Source organism: Marmota marmota, unplaced genomic scaffold (assembly GCF_001458135.2).
Source record: "Marmota marmota marmota unplaced genomic scaffold, marMar, whole genome shotgun sequence".
Lineage (NCBI taxonomy): Eukaryota > Metazoa > Chordata > Mammalia > Rodentia > Sciuridae > Marmota > Marmota marmota.
Genome location: NW_025999977.1, coordinates 39,969,332 through 39,990,145, shown reverse-complemented (window position 1 = coordinate 39,990,145; position 20,814 = coordinate 39,969,332). Strand labels below are relative to the sequence as shown.

Below are 20,814 nucleotides of genomic sequence, written 5' to 3'. Positions count from 1 at the left end.
AGCTCAGGCCGCTCCCGCCGCCGCCGCCGCTTCCATTCATGGAGCCCCCTACCCCCCTCCGGAGACCAGCTGGTACCTCCGTACCCGCTTCCGCTTCCGCTGCCGAAAAGCCGCACGGGAGGCGTAGTCCGCGGGACGCACAGTGGCAAGAATGGCTTGGCGTGACCGGGAAGTGATTGTGACGCGCCGCGGACCAGCCAATCAGCGGCCGCAGAAACCGGGCCGGCCAGCCGGGCAGGAAACGCCCTGCCTCTTCCCGGGAGAAACTGGGAAGTCATTCCGACTCCAGAAGGCTGTTGGGGCGCGCGACGTCAGACAGGCCTGCCAGGCAGGAGCTGGCTCCGGAGTTAACGCCCGGCCCCTGTTCCCCCTACCCATGCGCGCGACACACAAGCACGCGCGCAAACAGGGAGGAGCTCGCTGGATGCTCCGGGTGCGGCCATGTCTCAGGCCACGGCAGCAGGAAAAAAAGGACACCAAGGGCACAATTAGGTTTTGGCCTTTAGTCTGAAAAAGTGTTGATTGAAAGTGTACAACAGAGAGCGGGTGCAAGCGGCTGGGGGCCATGGCGCCGCCAATAAAAAAGAATGTCCTTAAATAAAGTGTTCACAGAGTAAAAACCAGAACTGCCAGTCCTTCCCTCCAACACAACATGAGCACAGGCACAGAACCGGTGATGAGCCCGAAGGAGCAAGGAGGCTGGGGAGGACAGCAGAGGCTCCCGGACTGCTGTGCGGAGGGAGAGCCCTCTTTGGAACAGGCTGGCCGAGGAAAGCTACCCAGCTCCCCCTGCACACCTCATACCCACTGCTAAGGCTAAAGGAAAAAGACAAAACTCAGTCTCAGGTCCGGAGGGCTCAGAAAACAGTCTAGATGGGCAGGGATCTAGATGACTGCTAGTCCCGCTTGGCCTTCTTCTTGTCACTGTTGCCATTCTCTTCTGCTCCCTCAACAGAGAGCACCTCCTCAAGTTTCCGCTTGCCACTCTCTGGCTGAAGCTCTGCTGTGTTTCGGGGCTTGAAGCAAATGATGATGCAGGTCATGTTGTCACACCCTGTACCATCCCCAGAAGTGTCTGGTGCCAGGCACTGATCCAGCAGCTACAAAAGGGATGGGGCAACTCAGCCACAGGATTTGAACACCTTCCTGGGAACCTACAATCCCACAAGAGGGCTGGCACTGCTAAGACTAAGGTGCCAGAAGGAATGGAAAGGACAACAGATGTCATGAGGTATAAAGCTAAGTCAGGGACGGGAGGGAAGGTAGAACTTTCTAGTCAGGATCTGGTGCCTATCAGTAATTAATAGTTCTCCCAGGGTCTGGTCTTAGCCCAAGTGAAAAAAAGAAAACCTTGGCTGTGCAGATCAGCACCTTCTCTTCTCCACCCTTAGACTCACCTCTTCCACGATAGATGACAATAACCGAAGCTCCCCATTTTCATCACGCTGGCTGATCTTTGATTGAATAAAGTCTACAACTTCCTGGCTGCTCATCACATTCCTGGGGTCAAAAACAATAGTCAAAATCTTCTTTGATCCCACCAAGGCAGAGTAGAGGAGTGTGGACAGAGGCCAAGACCCAAACTAATGTCTACAACTAAAGAAATTCTCCTCAGCTCTGCCTTGTCTTGGTCTTGACTCACCGAGAGATCTCCTTACAGCAGCTCTGAACCCTACAGAAGTATCGCTGCAGAAAGAGCATGTGGAGGGCATTCTGCCAGTGCTCACCAGATTCCATCACAGGCAATGACCATAAATTCATGGTCATCTGTGAGAGTCAACACCTTGATGTCTGGAAGGGCTGAAATCATCTGTTCCTCAGGTGGCAGGTTCTTGTTTCTCTTGTAGAAATGGTCTCCTAAAGGAAAAAAGGGTTGGCTGGCATGTAATTTGAATACTTTCCACAAACTTGTGTTTTGAATGTTAAACCTTGTCATTACCATTCATTGTTTTCATAGTTCTACAATCCAGTGAAATGGAGAACTGGGTTCTAGTTTTTCTAGTTCCAGCCTTATGGTTGCTGAACTCTTAATTCTCACTTGTCTTTTTCATCATCCAGAAAGTATCAAGATAATGATATCTCCCTTAGCTATTTCACAAAGAAAAATTTAAGGACAGAGGTAGAAGATGTGAAACTACTTTGAAAGATCCAATGGCTATGAAGATTAAATAAAGTTCCCTACTAAGTAGTCTGAGACTGAAAACAAAACCCCAGAAGTCTTTCCCCAGTTTCTTGGTCCTTACCAATAGCTCTGGAGAGGTTCAGGCCCCCATTGACTCGTCCATCCATGGTGACCTTGCCACCAGCATTCTTGATGCGTGCTAGTTCCACTTCATCCTCTGGTTTGTGATCATAGGACATATCTAAAGCTTTGCCAGCCTCAGACACCACACAGCGAGAGTCTCCTGCATTGGCTACAATCAACTGCTTGCCTCGTATGAGAGCCACCACCGCTGTCGTGCCACTGTCAGAGCCAGGCTTAAGAGGAAGAAAGGAAGCATTATTGGAGCTTTAGAACGACAGTCCCTCCTTGGTGCACTCCTGGCCAGTCACCTATGCTATGGAGCTTTAATAAACAGGAGAAGCACAGATTTCATCTCTCCAGAGATAGCAACATGTTCCCTCCCCTTTTTTAGATAATTCTGCCCAAAAGATTTTACTACCTAGTTCCCCTTGAAGAATAAATCCACTTGACCACAACTGAAGATATCAAAGACATCATCTCAAAATAAATATTAGAGGATCTGCATCTGCCTCTTGGCTTTTCCAGACTCACTGATCCCCTCCCCACACACCTCCTCTTTGCCTTCCATCCCAGGCACCATCATTTCTTCTTCTTCCTCCTCCTCCTCCTCTTCTTCATCATCATCATCCTCTTCAGCCTCCTCAGTGTCATCTTCTTCTTCCTCATTTTCTGCCTCCTCACTGCTGTAGCCATCCTCTTCTTCACTACATTCCTGCCAGGAGGAGGATCCCAGGCTGCTGAACTGGGATGATGCCCTGCCCCCCTACCCCCACTCATACACAAAACACCAAGAGGCCCTAACTCAACATAGACCCTCAAAACACTGAAAAATACAACTGTATGATCAAGCAAATCTGTGGGGGAGAGGGGGCCCTCAGATGAATGTAACTGATATCCTGAAGTATACTCAAGCAGTCACCACCAAGAAGCCCTAGGAAAGGCCAGGGCTGCCAAAAAGCACCTTCCAGGCAATATGGCCAGAATATAAATTATCCAGAGAAGGAAACACCTAAATATCCAAAGTAACAACTACCTTCTTGTTCTCTCTAGGAGACAGACTCTGAAAGGCCAGAACTAGATCTTTCTTTTATAGTATCAACAAAGGAAGAGATAAGAGGGCTAATGGTACATGTAATGGTAGAGATGATGCCTTCAAGGGTAAAGCTTAGAATACAGTGGGTCTTGGGGGAAGAGTTGAAAGCTACAATGGTAATCGAACAAGCCCTCTCTTCAACTTCATCATCTGCCTGCCCTCACAGGCCCTTACCTCACTGTCTTCCTCTTCCTCCTCCGCCTCATCTGACTCATCCTCACTGTCCTCAAAGAACTTGGACTTAGCAACTCGAGGCAGCTTGTCAGAGGCTGAAGAGCAGGAAGGCCCAGCCTCACCAGTGGGAGTGCCAGGCTCACCAACTTGGCCTGCCTCAGTCCCACGTTCGGAGTTGGAGGAAAGGCCTGTGTGGGCCTTGGCTGTGGGGCCATTTTCCTGTGATGGAGTTTCCCTAGATGGGTCCTCAGGTCCTGCCTCCCCATTGAGGCCCTGGGACCCTGGTTCCTCGCCTGTCCCAGCTCCAGATTTGCTGTGGGGAGGGCCCTTGTGACAGTTCTGCCCGTAGCGTGTCAGCAGTTCTTCAATAGTCATGGTAGCCTCTTCATGCAGCAATGCAGCCTCCTCATTGTCCACTGCAGGGAAGAGGCTATATCAGAGCCCCCATGCCAGACTTCTCATGGGATAAGTCTCTCTCACTACACCAAGATATCCTCACAGCCTGAATTTCAACTTCCCCACAACCTCCCACTCCTGAGGCTCCTTTCACTTATCAGGTCTCAGAAGAACATCTCCTAGCTTCCTTCTCCTCCACAGACCTCTTTTGGTCTTTGTCTTTTATCTGCTTCTTAGTCAAGGGAATACTAGTTACTGTATTTCCCCCTCTCATTTTCGTTTGTTATTGTTAAGCTGAAACCCCTACTATTCTGTCTGAGAACCCAATAAGCCCACGATGCTACTTTAGGCCTAGAGTCTAGGCTTAATTACTGGCTACTGGGGCTAATGATTACTCCAGTCTTAGAAAAAAGGTCACATAAATAACAACAGGAACCATGAAGACCCATCACAATGCCAAAAGATAATGTACAAAAAAATGCTTAGAATTATGATACTAAGCACAACAAGATTAATTCTCTCCCTCCTTTTCAAAACCACATGTAGAACAGGAGAACACCATAGGGTTCTTCATTGTGAGGACTCCCCAGATCCCTAGGAAGCCATTCTCTCTCAGAATTGATAATAAAATGCTAATTTCCTTTCAAACAGAGTATGCCACACTCACCATCATCTTCATCAGCTACTTTTTCTTTTTCATCTTCATCCTCAGTGGGTCTCCCAGCAATCTGTGCCAACTCCTTAATGACTTCCTCAGTGGTCAATTTGGCATCAATAGCCAAGAAGGCATCTTCTAAAGCCTGAATATAAGCAAAATGGTATGAGGCAAGTACACACTGGGAGACACCCACAGACATATAAAATAATTCAGAGACCTGGGAATAAGAAGGCAGACTGAATAAGACCCAAGTGGGAAAAAACTTCCTTTAGGTAGGCACATAATTCTTTAAATAAGCAACAGGTAGAAGTCAAAGAGAAAGGGAAAGCCAAGGGTTAGAAAACGAGGAAAAATCCATACAAGTGGCAAATGAACAGTGTAAGAAGACAGACCTTCTGTAGCTTGCCTTCCTTATAGGCCTTCTGATCTTTGATGATATCAGGAAGATATTTGGCACAGTACAAGGCAACTTCCTCCCCTAGAAGAAAGGTTAGGTTATCCAAAGTACTGCTTACCAAACACAAAGTGATATAAGTCACACATGATGGCACTTGCCTATGATCAAACTACTTGGGAGGCTGAGGCAGAAGGATTGCAAGTTTGAGACCAGCTGGGGCAACTTACAAGACCCTATCTCAAAATAAAAAAAGGCTGGGGGATGTGGCTCAGTGGTATAGCACTTTCCTAGCATGTGCTAGGCTCTGGGTTCAATCCCCAGTACTACCACCAAAAAGAAAAAAAAAAAGTGAGCCAGGCACAGTGGCACACACCTGTAATCCCAGTGACTCAGGAGGCTGAGGCAGGAGGATCGCAAGTTCCAGGCCAACCTCAGCAACTTAGCAAGGCCCTGTCTCAAAATAAAAAATAAAAAGGACTAGAGATGTAGCTCAGTGGTAAAGTTCCCCTGGGTTCAATCCCCAGTACCAAAAAATTTATTTTAAAAAATATATATTTATATACCATACTAAAGTAAACTCCAAGGGTAGAGGGGAACCAACATCTTAGCAAACCTAAAACCCATTTGAAGAACAACGTTTGGGAAGTTCTGACACAGAAAATGAATTTCACCAACACTGCTCTCAGGGGTACATTAATATAGCCCCTGTCTTTTCTTACCTGTACACTTAGTTCTTCAGTTAAAAAAAAAAAAAGATAAATGATAATTTAGGAAGAGGATATTTAGATGAATTCAAGAGTGGGTATATTATTAACCAAACAAATACCCTATATGGGGAAAGGAAATGGCAGGGAAAAAAAATACCAGGCAAGAAATTTTATCAGGGTTAGAACCCTGGAAATAAAAAATATAAAAAGCTCTTCTTGCCAAGTCAGTCTGCAAGTCTGGGAATTGGTGATCCTACAATGTTACCAATATGATCTGCTAAAGTTACCTCCATGTCCATCGTAGACAGAGAACATGGCTGTCTCACTATCCAATTCAGGTATACAGTTGTGAGCATCCTAGGAAAAGAACATAATCAGCATGTCTCAAGATCAAAGAACATTCTTCCTCATAAACCTCAGATCATAAAAATTGCCTTTACATCTTATATCATGAACCTGGCTGGCCTAAATGGCCTAGGAAGAAGGAAGATGTAATGATAAAATAAGAATACAAAAGAGAGATTGGGAAGGAGGAAAAGTATGGAAGGGTAAACAAAGGAAGGGAAACAGAATCAGATCACTGTTTCTACAATCTAGCAGCCTCTGCCTAAGAGATCACAGTCCAAATAAGAGAATATTTAGCTCCTCTAACCAAGACCTAACCATTTTGGATTTGTGAGAATTATAGGAAGAATCAGGGGGGGAAAAAAAAGAATATTTAAAGTTATTTCCAGACTCATTCTTTGAGAAATCAGTGACCTTCAAGGAAGAAAATATTAAGTAAGCAAAAACAGACAAGGCCTTACCAACTGAAAAGTTTCTAAGAGAATCCTAAAACACTAAAAGTCAAATAACTAGAAATTAAAGCCATACACATACTTACACACACACACACACACAGAGAGAGTTATCAAACTGTTTTGCTGGACACAGTGGCACAGGCCTATAATCCCAGCAATTCAAGAGGCTGAGTCAGAAGGATCACAAGTTTAAGGTCTGCCTCAGCAACTTAGCAAAACCGTGTCTCAAAAATTTTAAAAATGAAAAACTATACTATGTTTAGTCCTTGTCAACTAGAATTTATAACACCCCCTACCTTCAGCCTTTCCACCTCCTACCCTTGGGTATACCACCTAAAGAGAAGCTGGTAATGGCCTTGCCACACTAATGTTTTGTTGGAAGGCAAAGTTGGATGAAATTCTAAGATCTACATAAAAGTATGCGGCAGCTTACTTTGCCCTTTCCTGAAAACAATCCAACCAGGCTGGAATATGGCTCAATGACGGAGTCTTGCCTAGCATGCATGAGGCCCTGGTTTAATCCCCAGCACCACTTAAAAATAAAAAAAAAGGTAAAGAGTTCACAATATATTGTGATAAAAAGAAAAAAAAAATTAAAGGTATCTGTATGTGTATATTAGCATGGAAGCTCATATATCAAACAATGGAGAATGAGATTTTGGTAATAATTATTATTTTCTACTTTTCAACATGTGTTTTCAGCTTTTTGTAAAATAAGCCACACTGTTCCATTATAAATAATCGTAAAATGAACCTATGAACTGGCCTTGAATCACCATTCTACTACATACGATTGGTTATCCCTTAGTATCCATGTCAGACTGATTTCAGGATCCCTTATGGATACCAGAATCTGTAGATGTGCAAGTCCTTTATACAAAATGGCACAGAGGATGGGGTTATGGTTCAGCAGTAGAGTGCTCGCCTAGCACATGTGAGGCCCTGGGTTCAATCCTCAGTAGCACATTAAATAAAATAAAGCTATTGTGTCCAACTACAACTAAAAAATAAATATTAAAAAAATGGCACATAATTTGCATATAGCCCATACACAACCTCCTGTTTACTTTAAATCATTTCTACATTACCTATACTAACAATGTAAATGCTATGTAAATAGTTGTTATACATGTTCAGTACAACCACATTTTTTTCTGAATATTTTTGATCTAAGATTGGTTGAATCCACAGATGCAGAACCTATGGATATGAAGGACAAACTATTCTGTATGATCTCTGGCCAGCTATCTGTGGTGTGCCTTAATTTTATTCTCTGTAATATAGAATAACAACATCTGCATTTCTTATGTTATTGTAGGATTGTTGTGAGGATGATCAAAAAAACATGTAAAAACCTTCTTAAACTGGAACTTGCTTTTAAAATATATATCCTACTTTGAAATTTAGCACCTGGTTCACAATTTTTTCTCTACCATTTTTCTCAAAGAGAAATGACCACAATCAAGATTCATCTTATATAGAAATTTTCTCACTTCCTAGAACTATTCCACATTACTCTCTTTTACTTCTTGGTGAGGTTTTATTTTTTAATTTTTAGTTGTAGACGGCATAATACCCTTATTTTTATTTATTTTTATGTGGTGCAGAGGATCGAACTCAGTGCCTCACACATGCTAGGCAAGTGCTCTATCACTGAGCTATAACCCCAGCCCTCTTGGTGAGATTTTAATCTATATTCTCACTTGGAACAATTCCATCTTCTCAGAGCACTTCAATTTCCCTTCACATCTGTGTTTATGACCTTTACCCTTGGCTTTCTCTGTCTCTTTCTGAGCCAGAGCCAAGTACTTCAACACTGTCACTTAGCAATCTAGAATAACCCCACCAACTGCTTTCTTTACCCTTGAATCAGAAGGTATTAATCACTAAATATTACTACTCATAAAATGCATGAGATCATGTTGACTGTGACCACCACTTCTAGTCAACATTTTTTCTTATTCTGTAGTGACTCTTAGTATATACAGCCAGTTGCAAACTTTTCCCACTCCACTGAAGTTCAATGGTATTATACTCCAGAACTACCTCATCTTCCCCATTCTACCTCAAAACTACTTTGTAGATTTATCTAGCCTATCATTTACCTCTGGCTCCTCTCTTCCTAGATTAACATTTTATACCTCTAATCTAAAATTTTTTCAGTCAAGATCTTACTTTATGAGAAGGTAATAATCATAACAGTAATCCAAATAGCCCTTTGGCCTTGGATTCTGGGAGAAACTGTAGTTATATATCTCCAATTGCCTTTTTCTACAGGAAATCTCTTCTCTACTTCAAAGTTCCTATAAACTCAGAACTCAAACCAGTTCTTTCTCTACAGCTCTTCTTCCTTCCAGTGGATGGGGGTAATACCTAATAACAGTTATCCTTAACTTCCTGGCTGTCATTCACCATTCATCACTGAGACTTCTGAATTTTCCTTGATAGATTTCATCACATAGTTTCTGAATTACTTTCCTTTAAGGCACTTAAGCATGTTCCTATCCATTTTATAAACTAATCTCTTAATTCCCAAACACTCCCCAACTACTGCTTTCTTGACACTGACACTCTCTTCCCTCCCCAGCAAAGTAGAAAGCAAGTCTACCTAGTCATTTCCTCCTATCCCTCCAAATATTTTCTTCTCCCATTTTTCTATTATACTCTTTTCTTACATCACCACCTCCAAGAGACCTTTCCAAATCACACTAATGCTTTAAACCCTTTTTGTATTTCTTGCCTCTCCCAAAAATGAGCATTCAGTAGATGCTACCTTGTATTGTCAGCTAATATTCCATGGGGGAGAGAAGGAGTCCTAAGTCCAAAACTGGATTTAAATCAACATGAAAGCAAAGGCTATATTTTAAATCTATAACTCTGGGGCCCTTATACCACTGCAATACAGCAGACTTTCTATCTCTGCCCAGGATGGGGCCATAGTTTAGGTATGGTTTGCTGCCCAGAAGTTCATACTGAAGGCTTAGACCCAGTATAGTGGTAAACCTTAAAGAGGTGGAGTCTAGTGGAAGGTAATTCGATCATGGGGCTCCATTCTTATGAACATTAATGCTGGCTTGCAGGAGTGGGTCAAATCTGGTAGGAGTATATTAGTTCCTACAAGATTGGGTTGTCATAAAAAGAGGGAGCCTAGCTAGCCTCGCTGATCTCTTTATTCCTGTCTTGCCAAATGATCTCTTCTACTTGTGCTCCTGCAAGCTGCCTCACCAGAGCCAGGCAATTCAAGCACCATGGTCATGAACTCTATAACTGTGAATTAAATAAACCTCTTTCTGTGTGTGGAGAAGGGTACTAGGGATTGAACCCAGGGTGCATGCTAAGCAAGTGCTCCACTATGAGTTACATCCCTAGCTGTCCTTTAAATTTTTATTTTGAGAAAGAATCTTGCTAAGTTGCCCAGGCTGGCCTTGAACTTGCAGTCCTCCTCTCAGCCTCCTGAGTAGGTAGGATTACAGCCAATGCACCTGGGTAGATCTTTCTTTATAAAGTATCCAACTCCAGGTATTTTGTTGTAGTAACACAAAATGGACTAAGACAGATGATGAGTTCTCAACTGTCCTAGGACAACTACCTTAATGAGGCTCGCCCCTTCATTTCTTAGATATATCCTTACACAATAACCACTATGATGGTCTAGAAGAGACTCACCTGAGTCAAGGCTATTAGGCCTGGCCTTGATGAATCATATCCCACAGCCCTTCTAATCTCCTATGCAACTAAACATCCAGGTTATATTCCCTAATGCCAATCTCCTCAAGTTACAAAAAAAAAATGCTCCTGTTTTCTCAGAATCAACCACTTTGATTTATGACACATACATTTATCTAATCTTTACATATCAAGATAAAAGACTTGAAGACAGTTGGAAAGGGAACTACGTTTTTGATTTAAAAAGTCTTCCAAAAAAAAGTTATGTGAGGGCTGGGTTTGTACTGTTCGGCCCTCAAAAAGAAAAAAAAAAAAGTAACAACAATTGTTAGTGAGGATGTGGAAAAATTGGAACTTTTGGAAACTGTTGGTAGGAATGCAAACTGGAACAGCTCCTGCTGAAAACATTGTGGCAGCTCCTCAAAAAATTAAAAATAGAATTATATTATGATGCAGCAATTCCACTTCTGGGTAGTAACCCCCCCCCAATTTGAAAATGATATCAAAAAGATTTTCTACACCCGTGTTCATAGCAGCTTTATTCACGAGCCAAAAAGCAAAGGCAGCCCAAGTGTCCAACAACAGATATGGACAAAATATGACATAGACATGTAATGGAGATTATTCAGTCTTTGTTTTTTGGTACTAGGGATCGAACCTGGGCGCCCTTAGCAACTGAGCAACATCCCCAGCCCTTTTTATATTTTATTTTGAGGCAGGGCCTCACTAAGTTGCTCAGGACCTTGCTAAATTACTGATTCTGAAATTGTGATCCTCCTGCCTCGGCTCCTGAGCAACTAGGATTACAGGTGTGTGCCACTGCACCTGGCTCTCATTCAGTCCTAAAAAGGAAGGAAATTCTGACACAGGCCACAACCTGGTCAAACCTTGAAGAGAGTATGCTATATGAAATCAACCAGCACAAAAAGACAAATACTGTACAATCCCACTTATATGAGGTAGTTAGAAAGTCAAAATCACAGACACACAAAGTAGAATGATGGTTGCCAGTGGCTCAGGAAAATGGGAAAGGGGAATCATTTAATGTGTACAGTTTCAGTCTTGCAAGACAAAAAGTTTTGGAGATTGGCTGCACAATATCAATGTACTTAACACTACTAAACTGCATATTTTTTTAAGTAATGAAGGTGCAAATTTTGTTATGTATATTTTTACCACAATTTTAAAAAAACTAGCCAGGCCAGGTGATGCAAGCCAGTAATCTCAGCAACTCAGGAGGCTAAAGCAGGAGGATCATAAGTTCAAGGTCAACCTCAGCACCTTAGCAAGACCCTATCTTAAAATAAGAAATAAAAAGGGCTGGAGAAGAAGCTCTGTGGTAAAATGTCCCATGGGTTCAATCCCCAGGACCAAACAAACAAAACCTTTTAACAAAGAAAAGCCTACTCAGATAGCTTCATTGGTGAATTCTTCCAGATTAAAAATAATAATAATAATAATCATTAATATAGTTGGCTCTCTACATCTACAGGTTCCATATCCCTGGATTCAAATGACTGTGAATCAGAAAACTATTCAGAGAAAAAAAATTTCATCTGTACTGAATATATGTAGACTTACTATATTAAGTATTATAAGCAATTTAGAGGTGATATTTTGGTATCGACAGCAGCTCCTGGAATATATCCCTTTTGTGAATATCAAAGGACAACTATAGCAGTTCTTCCAAAACAGAAAAGGAGGCAACACTTTTCAATTCATTCTATGAGGCCAAATTATCCGGATATCAAAACCAAACAAACATATCATAAGAAAACTATAGACCAATATCTCTTATGAATATAAACATAGAAATTCTCATCAAAATAGTAGCAAACCAAATCCAGGAACACTTAAAAAGGATTACACACAATGACCAAGTAGAATATGTAAGGTTGGTTTAACATCCAAGAATTAATATATATCATATCAACAGAATAAAGAAGAAAACCACATGATCTCTCTTTTTGGCAGTTCTAGGAATGGAACAACCCCTCCCCTCCGCAACACACACACACACACACACACACACACACACACACACACGGGCACTCTACCACTGAGCTATATCCCTAGCCCTTATCATTTTTCATTTTGAGGGTCTCACTAACTTTCAGAGGTGGCTCCAGAACTTGCAGCAATCCTGCCTCAACCTCCCTGAGTCACTAGATTACCACATCATCATCTCAACAGGTAAAAAACATTTGACAAAATTCGATGCCCACTCATCACAGGAGAATAAAAGGGAATAAAAGAGGACTTTTTCAGCCTGTTAAAAAGAGTTCATCTACAGAAGCCCATAGTTAACACACTAGCAAAAACTTTCCCCCTAAGATCAAGAATTTTATCAAGGATGTCAGACTTTCACCACTGTACTTGGAGGTCCTAACAAGGGCAATTTGGAAAGAAAAATAAAAAGCATTTATTTAGATTGAAAAGAAGAAAGTAAAAGTATTTGCAGATAACATGATCTTGCATAGAAAAAAAAAACAGGAAATCATGTAAAATCAACTATTAGAATTAATAAATAAGTTCAGCAAAGTTTCAGAACATAAAATCAATATACAAAACTCAATTGTGTATCTATCCACTAGCAATGAACAATCCAAGAGGTTAAAAAGCAAATTTATTTATATAATAGATCTGAAAAATCTAACCAAAAGATCAAAACACCAAGAAATAAATTTATATGGGCTGGAGTTGTAACTCAGTGGTAGCGTGCTTACCTAGCATGTGTGAGGCCCTGGGTTCAATTCTCAGCACCACATATAGATAAGTAAATAAAATAAAGGTCTATCAGCAACTAAAAAATATCTTATTTTTTAATTTTTAAAAATATTTATTTATTTATTATGTATCTTTAGTTTTAGGTGGACTCATTATTTTGTTTTTATATGGTGCTAAGGATCAAACCCACGCATGCTAGGCAAGCACACTACCACTGAGCCACAACCCTAGCCCAACTAAAAAATATTTTTAAAAAAGAAAGAAAGAAAGTTATATCCATCACCACAAAAAGGGAGGGGTTAAATTTAACAAAAGAAATAAACATGAACTCTGAAAACTATAAAGCATTGCTGAAAAAATTACAGATCTAAATAAATGAAAAAACAGTTCATGTTTATGAACTGGAAGACAATATTACTAAGACAATAATACTACCCAATTGATCTACAGATTCAGTAGAGTATGTCAAAACTCCAGGTACCTTTTTGAAAAATTGACAAGCAAATACTATTGACATGAAAATGTAAGGAACCCAAAAAAGAAGAAACAAAAATAAATTTGGAACACTCATACTTCCCAACTTCAAAACTTACTACAAAGACACAATGATCAAGATTGTGTGGAATTTGCATAAAGCCATATAGATCAATGAAACTGAATTGAAAGTCCAGAAATAAGCCCTCATATATTTATAGTTGATTGATCTTTTGACAGTGATGCCTCTAAAATCCAAAGAGGAAAAATAAGTCTTTTTACCAAACAATGCTGAGACAACTAGATATCCACGTGGGGGGCGGGGGGAGTTGGATCACTTACTTACGCCATACGCAAAAATTAAATCAAAACAAGATCATAGTTGTAAATGTAAGAACCAATAATACAAAACCGTTGGGAGAAAACCTAAGAATAAATTTTTGTGACTTTGGTTTAGGCAAAGCTTTTTTTTAGATATATATACCAAAGTACATAAGACAAGGTGGGGGGAACAGTTAAGTTGGGCTACATCAAAATTTAAAACTTCTGTGCTTCAAAGGACACTATTGAGAAAATGAAAAGGCGATCCAAAAAATGGAAGAAATATTTGCAAATCATACACTTGAGACTTGTAACGAGATATACTCTTACACCTCAATCCAATTAAAAATGAACAAAGACCTGTAATCTCAGCAACTCGGGAGGCTGAGGCAGGAAGACCAAAAGTTCAAAGCCAGCCTCTGCAACTTAGCGAGCCCTTAAGCAACTCAGCGAGACCTGTCTCTGAATAAAATATAAAAAAGGGCTGGGAATGTGGCTCAGTGGTTAAGCACCCCTGGATTCAATCTCTGGTACCAAAAAAAAAAAGGGACAAAAATCTAAATAGACATTTCTCCAAGGGAGCTATACAAATGGCCAATAGGCACACTAAAAAACAATGCTCAAACATCAAAACCACAATGAGATTTCACTTTATATGCACTAGAGTAGCTATTATAAAAAGACAAGTATAGGTGAACATGGAAAAAATGGCACACTCATATATTACTGGTGGGAATATAAAATGGGGCTGGCCACTTTGGAAGTTTAGTAGTACCTCAAAATGTTAAATGTGTGCTTACTACATGGCTGTCAAAGGGGTAAAAAAATGAATTTTTTCTCCTTATTTACTCTACAAGGCAAAATAATTGTGACCTCAAGGTTTTTCCCACTTACCAAGCAAGTAGTCCTTAGGCAGTAGACATTAGCTGAGTGTTCTCTAAATCACCTCAATTCTGACACTGTCTACCTAGATGGAGATGGCATCACATCCCTCAGGGTGAGGGCACAGTCCTACAAAATTGCCCCCCACTCCTAAAACCAATCACAAACCCCAGGTTGTTTTACTTGAGCTTCAGATAAACTGGCAAAAAATCTAATTTTCTACTCTCCCTTCCTTGGATTAAAATAATTTGCTAAAGTGGCTCACAGACCTCAAGGAAACACTTATATTTGCTGGTTTATTATGAAAGATAATACAAAGAGAACTTGTGGCACAGTGATGCACACCTATAATCCCAGCAACTTGGGAGGCTGAGGTAGGAGGATCACAAGTATGAAGTCTGCCTCAGCAACTTAGCAAGATCCTGTCTCAAAATAAGAAAGAAAAAGGACTGGGGACTAGCTCAGTGGTAAAAGTTCCTGGATTCAAGCCCCAGCATTAAAAAGAGAAAAAAAGGGGCTGGGGTTGTGGCTCAGCGGTAGTGCACTCGCCTAACATGTGCAAGGCCCTGGGTTCGATCCTCAGCACCACATAAAAATAAATAAAATAAAGCTATTGTATCCGACTACAACTAAAAAATATTTTTTAAAAAATAGATGAAAATACGTATAAGACACTGATGTGGGAAGGTGAGCATGCCACCTTCAAGAATCTCACATTCAGGTACTCAGAAGCTCCCCAAAGCTCTCCTTTCAGTTTGTTGTTGTTGTTGTTGTTGTTTTTAAGAGAGAGAGAAAGAATTTTTTTTAATATTTATTTTTTAGTTCTCGGCGGACACAACATCTTTGTTTGTATGTGGTGCTGAGGATCAAACCCTGGACACACGCATGCCAGGCGAGCGCGCTACCCCTTGAGCCACATCCCCAGCCCTCCTTTCAGTTTTTAATGGAAGTTTCATTATATGGGCACTGTTGATTAAATCACTGGCCAAGGGTGCTCAACCTGGGGCTGGGGAGGTGGCTCAAGCGGTAGCGCGCTCGCCTGGCATGCGTGCGGCCTGGGTTTGATCCTCAGCACCACATACAAAAAAAGATGTTGTGTCCGCCGAGAACTAAAAAAATAAATAAATATTAAAAAAAAAAAAAAAGGGTGCTCAACCTAAGTGGTAGTAGCTCTACCTGGAGGGTAGTCACCAGTCAATTCATTAGCATATAAAGTCACTTTGGTGACTTTAAAGATTTTAATGGTTATATGTCAGGAGACAGGAAAAGACCAAATATATATTCCACAATATTACACCCGGCAATTCCAGTCTTAGGTGTATACCCAAAAGAAATGAAGATATATTTTCACAAAAATTTACTCATTAATGTTCATAATATCATTACTCCTAATGGCCAAAATATGGAAATCCAAATGTCTCAACTGTCATATGGATTAAAAAAATTATGTACACACATGCAGATACGGTGGTGTATACCTATAATCCCAGCAGTTTGGGAGGCTGAAGCAGGAGAATCACAAGTTCAAAGCCAGCCTCAGCAACTTAGGGAGGTCCTAAGCAACTTAGTGAGACTATATATATATATATATATATATATATATATGGCAGGACTGGGTATGTGGCTCAGTGGTTAAGCACCCCTGGATCCAATCCCAAGGAACCAAAAAAAAAAAAAATTACACATGAACACACACACCCACACCCACACAGTAATATTATTCAGCAATAAAAAAATGAAGTACTAATCAAATCATGATACAACATTGACAACCCTTAAAATGCTTAGTAAAAGCAGTCAAGTATTAAAAGTACATATTGCTGGGTGTGGAGACACAGGCCTATAATCCCAGCAAGCAACTCAGGAGGGTGAGGCAGGAGGATAGCAAGTTCAAAGCCAGCCTCAGCAACTTAGAGAGGTTCTAGGCAACTTAACCAATGGCACTGATTTCAATTCCTGGTACCAAAAAAAAAAAAAAAAAGGGCTGGGAACATGGCTCAGTGGTTAAGCACCCTTGGGGGTTCACTTCCCAATATCCAAAAATAAATTTTAAAATTAAATAAAAAACAATAAAGCACATATTTATCATTCCTTTTAGATAAATGTTTAGAATAGGTAAATCCACAACAGTCTACAGAAAGCCATCAAACATCACGGATGTTTTAGATTTACTTCCAAAGATTTGTTTCCAGAGAGCACAAATGTTAAGAGCAGCTTCGGGGACTGGGGATGTGGCTCAAGTGGTAGTGCACTCGCCTGGCATGTGTGCGGCCTGGGTTCAATCCTCAGCACCACATACAAATAAAGATGTTGTGTCCCCCGAAAACTAAAAAATAAATATTAAAAATTCTATCTCTCTTGCTCTCTCTTTAAAAAAAAAAAAAGAGCAGCTTGGGAAGCTGAGGCAGGAAGATCAAAGTTCAAAGACAGCCTCAGCAATTTAGGAGAGCCTGTCTCAAAAATAAAAAGGACTGGCGATGTAGCTCAATGGCAAAGACCCTGGGTTCAATTCCAGGTACCAAAACCAAGAACAACAAAGACTCACTCCAGATCATATAAATTTTTGTTCTTTTTGTTAGATTTTGCAGATCTATTATATAAATAGATTTGTTTTTCTAACCTCTTGGATTGTTCATTGCTAACGGATAGATACACAATTGAGTTTTGTATATTGATTTTATTTCCTGCAACCTTGTTGCACTTATTTATTAATTCTAACAGTTGATTTTACAAGATTTCTTGGGATTTTTTTTCTATGCAAGATCAAGAAGGGATGGAGAGAAGCAGAAAACACATAATGCCAGCTATGGATGGCTGCCTCAAGAAAAGGTGTAAAACAGTTCTAATACTGAATCTATGCATCAGTCAGAATATTAGAAACCTTTGTAAGGTGTACTGGTATGATAATTTTACCTTAACTAACTCATTAGGACCAATATATACAGTAAACAGACTTAATTAGTGGAATTAAGTTTCTATAAGTTAGTAAGAAATGGAGCACACTATATGTATGGTTAAAACCATTGAGCTATATCCCCAACTCAAAAGTATACTTTCTGAAGAAAAGATTCACTTAAAAGGATACAAGTCATAGTTATTTTCTTGCAATAGCAAAGAAACTATGTTATACTTTAGGGAGAGAGAAAAGGAAGCCAGAACAGGATCTCAAACTACTTCAAAAGAACATAATTAGGTATATTTAACTATTCAAACAAGGGTGGGTTCGGAAATATCACATTAGAAGATTTAATGCCGTCAGTTAACCCTCAGAAGGAAGACTAGGATCCAAGAAATAGTCTAACAAGATCTCTCTCTACTCACCAGGAGAAACAAAAACAAATAGAAATGGCCAGCAGAGAAGCTGAAGCACAGAAACCCTGGGCACAGGACCTAGAAACAGAATATCCATGCAACTCAATTCATAAGGAAAACTAGGGGGGTGGGAGGGAAAGAGCTCCAAAGAAATGGAAAAACCATTTCCATTCCACAGAAGGAAGTGGAAAACTTGAAGAAAAAGCCTTGCTGAGGATATTCATCTTGAATTTCAAACAGAAAATGCCATAGAAATGGAACTTGCAGACTTCCCACCCAAACCTCAGCCTTACATTTAGGCTTTCCCTTTTAAGCTATATCTGGACACTTTAACTCAATTACATTTACCAAGCACCCCCTTATACTGTGCTGGCTGGGAAATATGAATTTTATGCTTCAGTCTGTCACATATGATGTCTAGTAAGTGGCTTGAACAATTTTGATCCTTTAGACTCTTTCCACCAAGGCACAAGTGTCCTAATCTTTCTGGGACTCAATTTCCTGGCTGTAAAATGTGGCAACCAAACCAGATGGGAAGAACTACAGGATTCCCTCCATTCTTGAAATTTTATACCTAATGACAGAACTATTATCAAAGTCTATGTGGGTATAAAATTTGAGTCCAAGAACAAACCATTTAAGTCCACACTGTCATTCCAGAGCTAACCACAGGGAGGAGCGAGGGACTTGGAAAAAAATTCCCAAGGGAGTTGGTATTTGACTATTACCTGAAAACTAGTAAATCAATTCCAGAGAGAGAGCATTTCTCTAGCCCCTCTACCTAGACCTCACAATGCGCTCCACAAAGGTATGGATTGTCCGTCTTTCTCCCCGCTTCGTTTCTACCAGTTTTTCCTGTTCTTTGTAATTTGACATCCATTTCTCCAACACTACTCTTTTTTACGTTTCATTTTTCCAAAGTGAAATTTTCTTAAAAAGAAAGAAAATTTGTTTTCAGTAGGTCGTGACGAAAAAAAAAATATTAAATAATTTAAAATCAAAGAAACTGAACTATAACAAATGCAGGCAAACGACAAGTACTGAATAAGTTTTAGAGAAATCCCGAGAAAAAGAAAATTCCCAAGAGTAATAAAAAAGTAAGTCTAGTGATTGACATAATTTGTTTTCCAAAGGTCCTAAAAGGCACCCAAAACAGAGTACAAAAAAGTGACAAGTCTTGGAGGTCAAGCTGAGTGTCTGAAATTAACGTGCGATGCCCAAGGCCAGGCGATTTAGGTGTTAATAATGAGAGACTTTTTGCCCGGCTTCCTTTCACTGTCAAGTTCCTCGCCCAAAGAGGCCTCCACATCACATATTTTAAAAATAAAAAATAAAGTCATTCCCATCTATTTGGCTCTTCCTGGAAAAACAAACGAATCAAGAGTCCCTCTTTCCATCTTTACTCTAACACAAATCCTCACACCACTCATGAGCCTGGAAGGCTGGGTGGCACGAGAGGATGGCGCGAAGACATGGGAGAGAGGGCAGTTCAGTGAGCGGAAGGTGCCTCTCCCCACATGGCAGAGCCCTTGCCTCCATTGGCCACCGGTCCACGGTCCCCAAGCACGGAGGTCCCTCTCGGCCCCGATCTTACGCGCGCTACCGCTCCCCAAACTGCCGCGGCCGCAGACTCTCGACTGGAGACCCTTTCCCGAGGAGGACCCCATCTCCCCGACTCCCTTTCTCCGTCTGGTTCCCGCCGTGCAGCGGCCAGCCTATGGGCCCCTGCAGCCTCACCTCCATGGAGACGCGCCAGCCTTGCATGGCGGAGAAGCCATAGGGCAGCGGAAGGCGCGGGGCGCCGACCCCGTCCCCAGAACACTTCACCGTGTTGGGCTGGGAAAGGTAGGCACCCATGGCGGCGGCTGGCCGGCGGCCTCGGGGACAGGCGAATGGGGCGCGACCCGAGCCGGCGCTGGAGCCGGAGCCCCGGGGTCGCGCGTGGCAGAAGCGGGCCCGGCTGCGGGGCCGACGCAGGGTGCCGGTGAAAAGCGCGAGGCCGGCCAGGAGGCGGTAACGGGACGGGAGTAGTGAGGGAGCGGAAGCGGAAACGGCCCCGCTCCAGACCCCGCCCGGCCGGCGCGGCGCGGCGCGGCGCGGCGCTGCAGGCAGTCATTTCCTTAGCAACTCGCCCCGCCCGCGGGAACAACGGCCCTCCCAACCGTCGCTCCCGCGAGACTAGCGCGGCCACGCCCGCCAACGGCCGCGGCCCGCCTCCCGCGGTTAGGGGAGGGTGGGTTGTCTCATCTAGTTGCCGCCCAGTTGCCCCCCGCCTTTTTCCCTGGTCTTGGCCCCTCGGCGTTTTATGTGAAGCTTCTTTGTGTCCGGTGCGGCGCTTCCGGTCCGTCCTGCAGCGTTATCAGCCTTGTGGTCCCCGCCCCTGCGCCCTCAGCCTCGGCAAACCCCGCCCGATTCGGTTCAATTAAAGTTGACTAGTATTTGTTCCGAGCTTACGCGGTTTGGGGCCAGGCCCTGTGTGAAGCCTTTATGAGAAGAATGTGAGTCTTCTGACAAAGGAAGATGAAGACCTCGATCTGTGTCATAATTCGAGTTAATACAATATAAAAATATTTGGTGCAGACCTCTGGGTGAGAAGAGATCAAAGAAGGGAGGAGGAGCTGTTCCTTGGCGGATTAAAAAGATTGAGACCCCAGAGAAAGCGCCTCAAGATTGCCTTATGCCAAGGGGAAAGGGAGTAATGTTAGTGTTGAGGGAGTGAGGAAAGAATATAAACTTCATTTGGGAGGATTTGGGGGGAAGCTGACTAGCCTTTGGAGAAGGCTAGTAATATTAGATAGGTCTAGAGATGGTCATAAGCGCCAAAATAGGTAACTTGGACTTCATTGTCATCCATGCGCAATCTTTTAGGATCCTTGGTCTAGTCTTTGTGCATAGCGTACACTGAAGAGAGAATCGGGACTGTAATTGGTTCAAGGGCTTTTAAATGTGAGATGAGCTGGGA

General features: G+C 41.9%; 2 protein-coding genes across 3 annotated transcripts in view; both read right to left on the bottom strand.

Annotated features, from left to right (window-relative positions):
* Window positions 1–373, bottom strand: part of Znf513 (zinc finger protein 513) — a 3,535-nt gene extending 3,162 nt beyond the window's left edge. The window contains exon 1 of one of the 2 annotated variants that reach the window (XM_015479844.2): window positions 77–373. In XM_015479844.2, the coding sequence (XP_015335330.2) occupies window positions 77–278 (202 nt within the window). In that variant the 5' untranslated portion in view covers window positions 279–373. The remainder of the gene's footprint in view (window positions 1–76) is intronic. The other variant, XM_015479846.2, reaches the window with a different exon arrangement.
* Window positions 374–488: 115 nt separating this feature from the next.
* Window positions 489–19,965, bottom strand: Ppm1g (protein phosphatase, Mg2+/Mn2+ dependent 1G). Its single transcript, XM_015479848.2, has 10 exons — window positions 19,590–19,965; window positions 5,958–6,027; window positions 4,959–5,044; window positions 4,576–4,708; window positions 3,513–3,928; window positions 2,796–2,957; window positions 2,244–2,478; window positions 1,728–1,857; window positions 1,398–1,500; window positions 489–1,100 (listed from the first exon to the last, which is right to left on the bottom strand). The coding sequence occupies exons 1-10, from the start codon at window positions 19,707–19,709 to the stop codon at window positions 897–899; spliced, it is 1,659 nt and encodes a 552-aa protein (XP_015335334.1). The 5' UTR covers window positions 19,710–19,965; the 3' UTR covers window positions 489–896.
* Window positions 19,966–20,814: the final 849 nt, after the last annotated feature.

What these genes read in the sequence shown, in the direction of transcription:
- Ppm1g (XM_015479848.2), bottom strand. Translation starts at nt 19,709, where the DNA reads ATGGGTGCCTACCTTTCCCAGCCCAACACGGTGAAGTGTTCTGGGGAC. An exon ending in TGTCTACGATGGACATGGAG is followed by an intron (nt 5,045 to 5,957) that starts GTAACTTTAGCA and finishes CCTTTCTTCTAG; the next exon opens with GGGAGGAAGTTGCCTTGTAC. An exon ending in GAACCTCTCCAGAGCTATTG is followed by an intron (nt 1,858 to 2,243) that starts GTAAGGACCAAG and finishes TTTTTCCTTTAG; the next exon opens with GAGACCATTTCTACAAGAGA.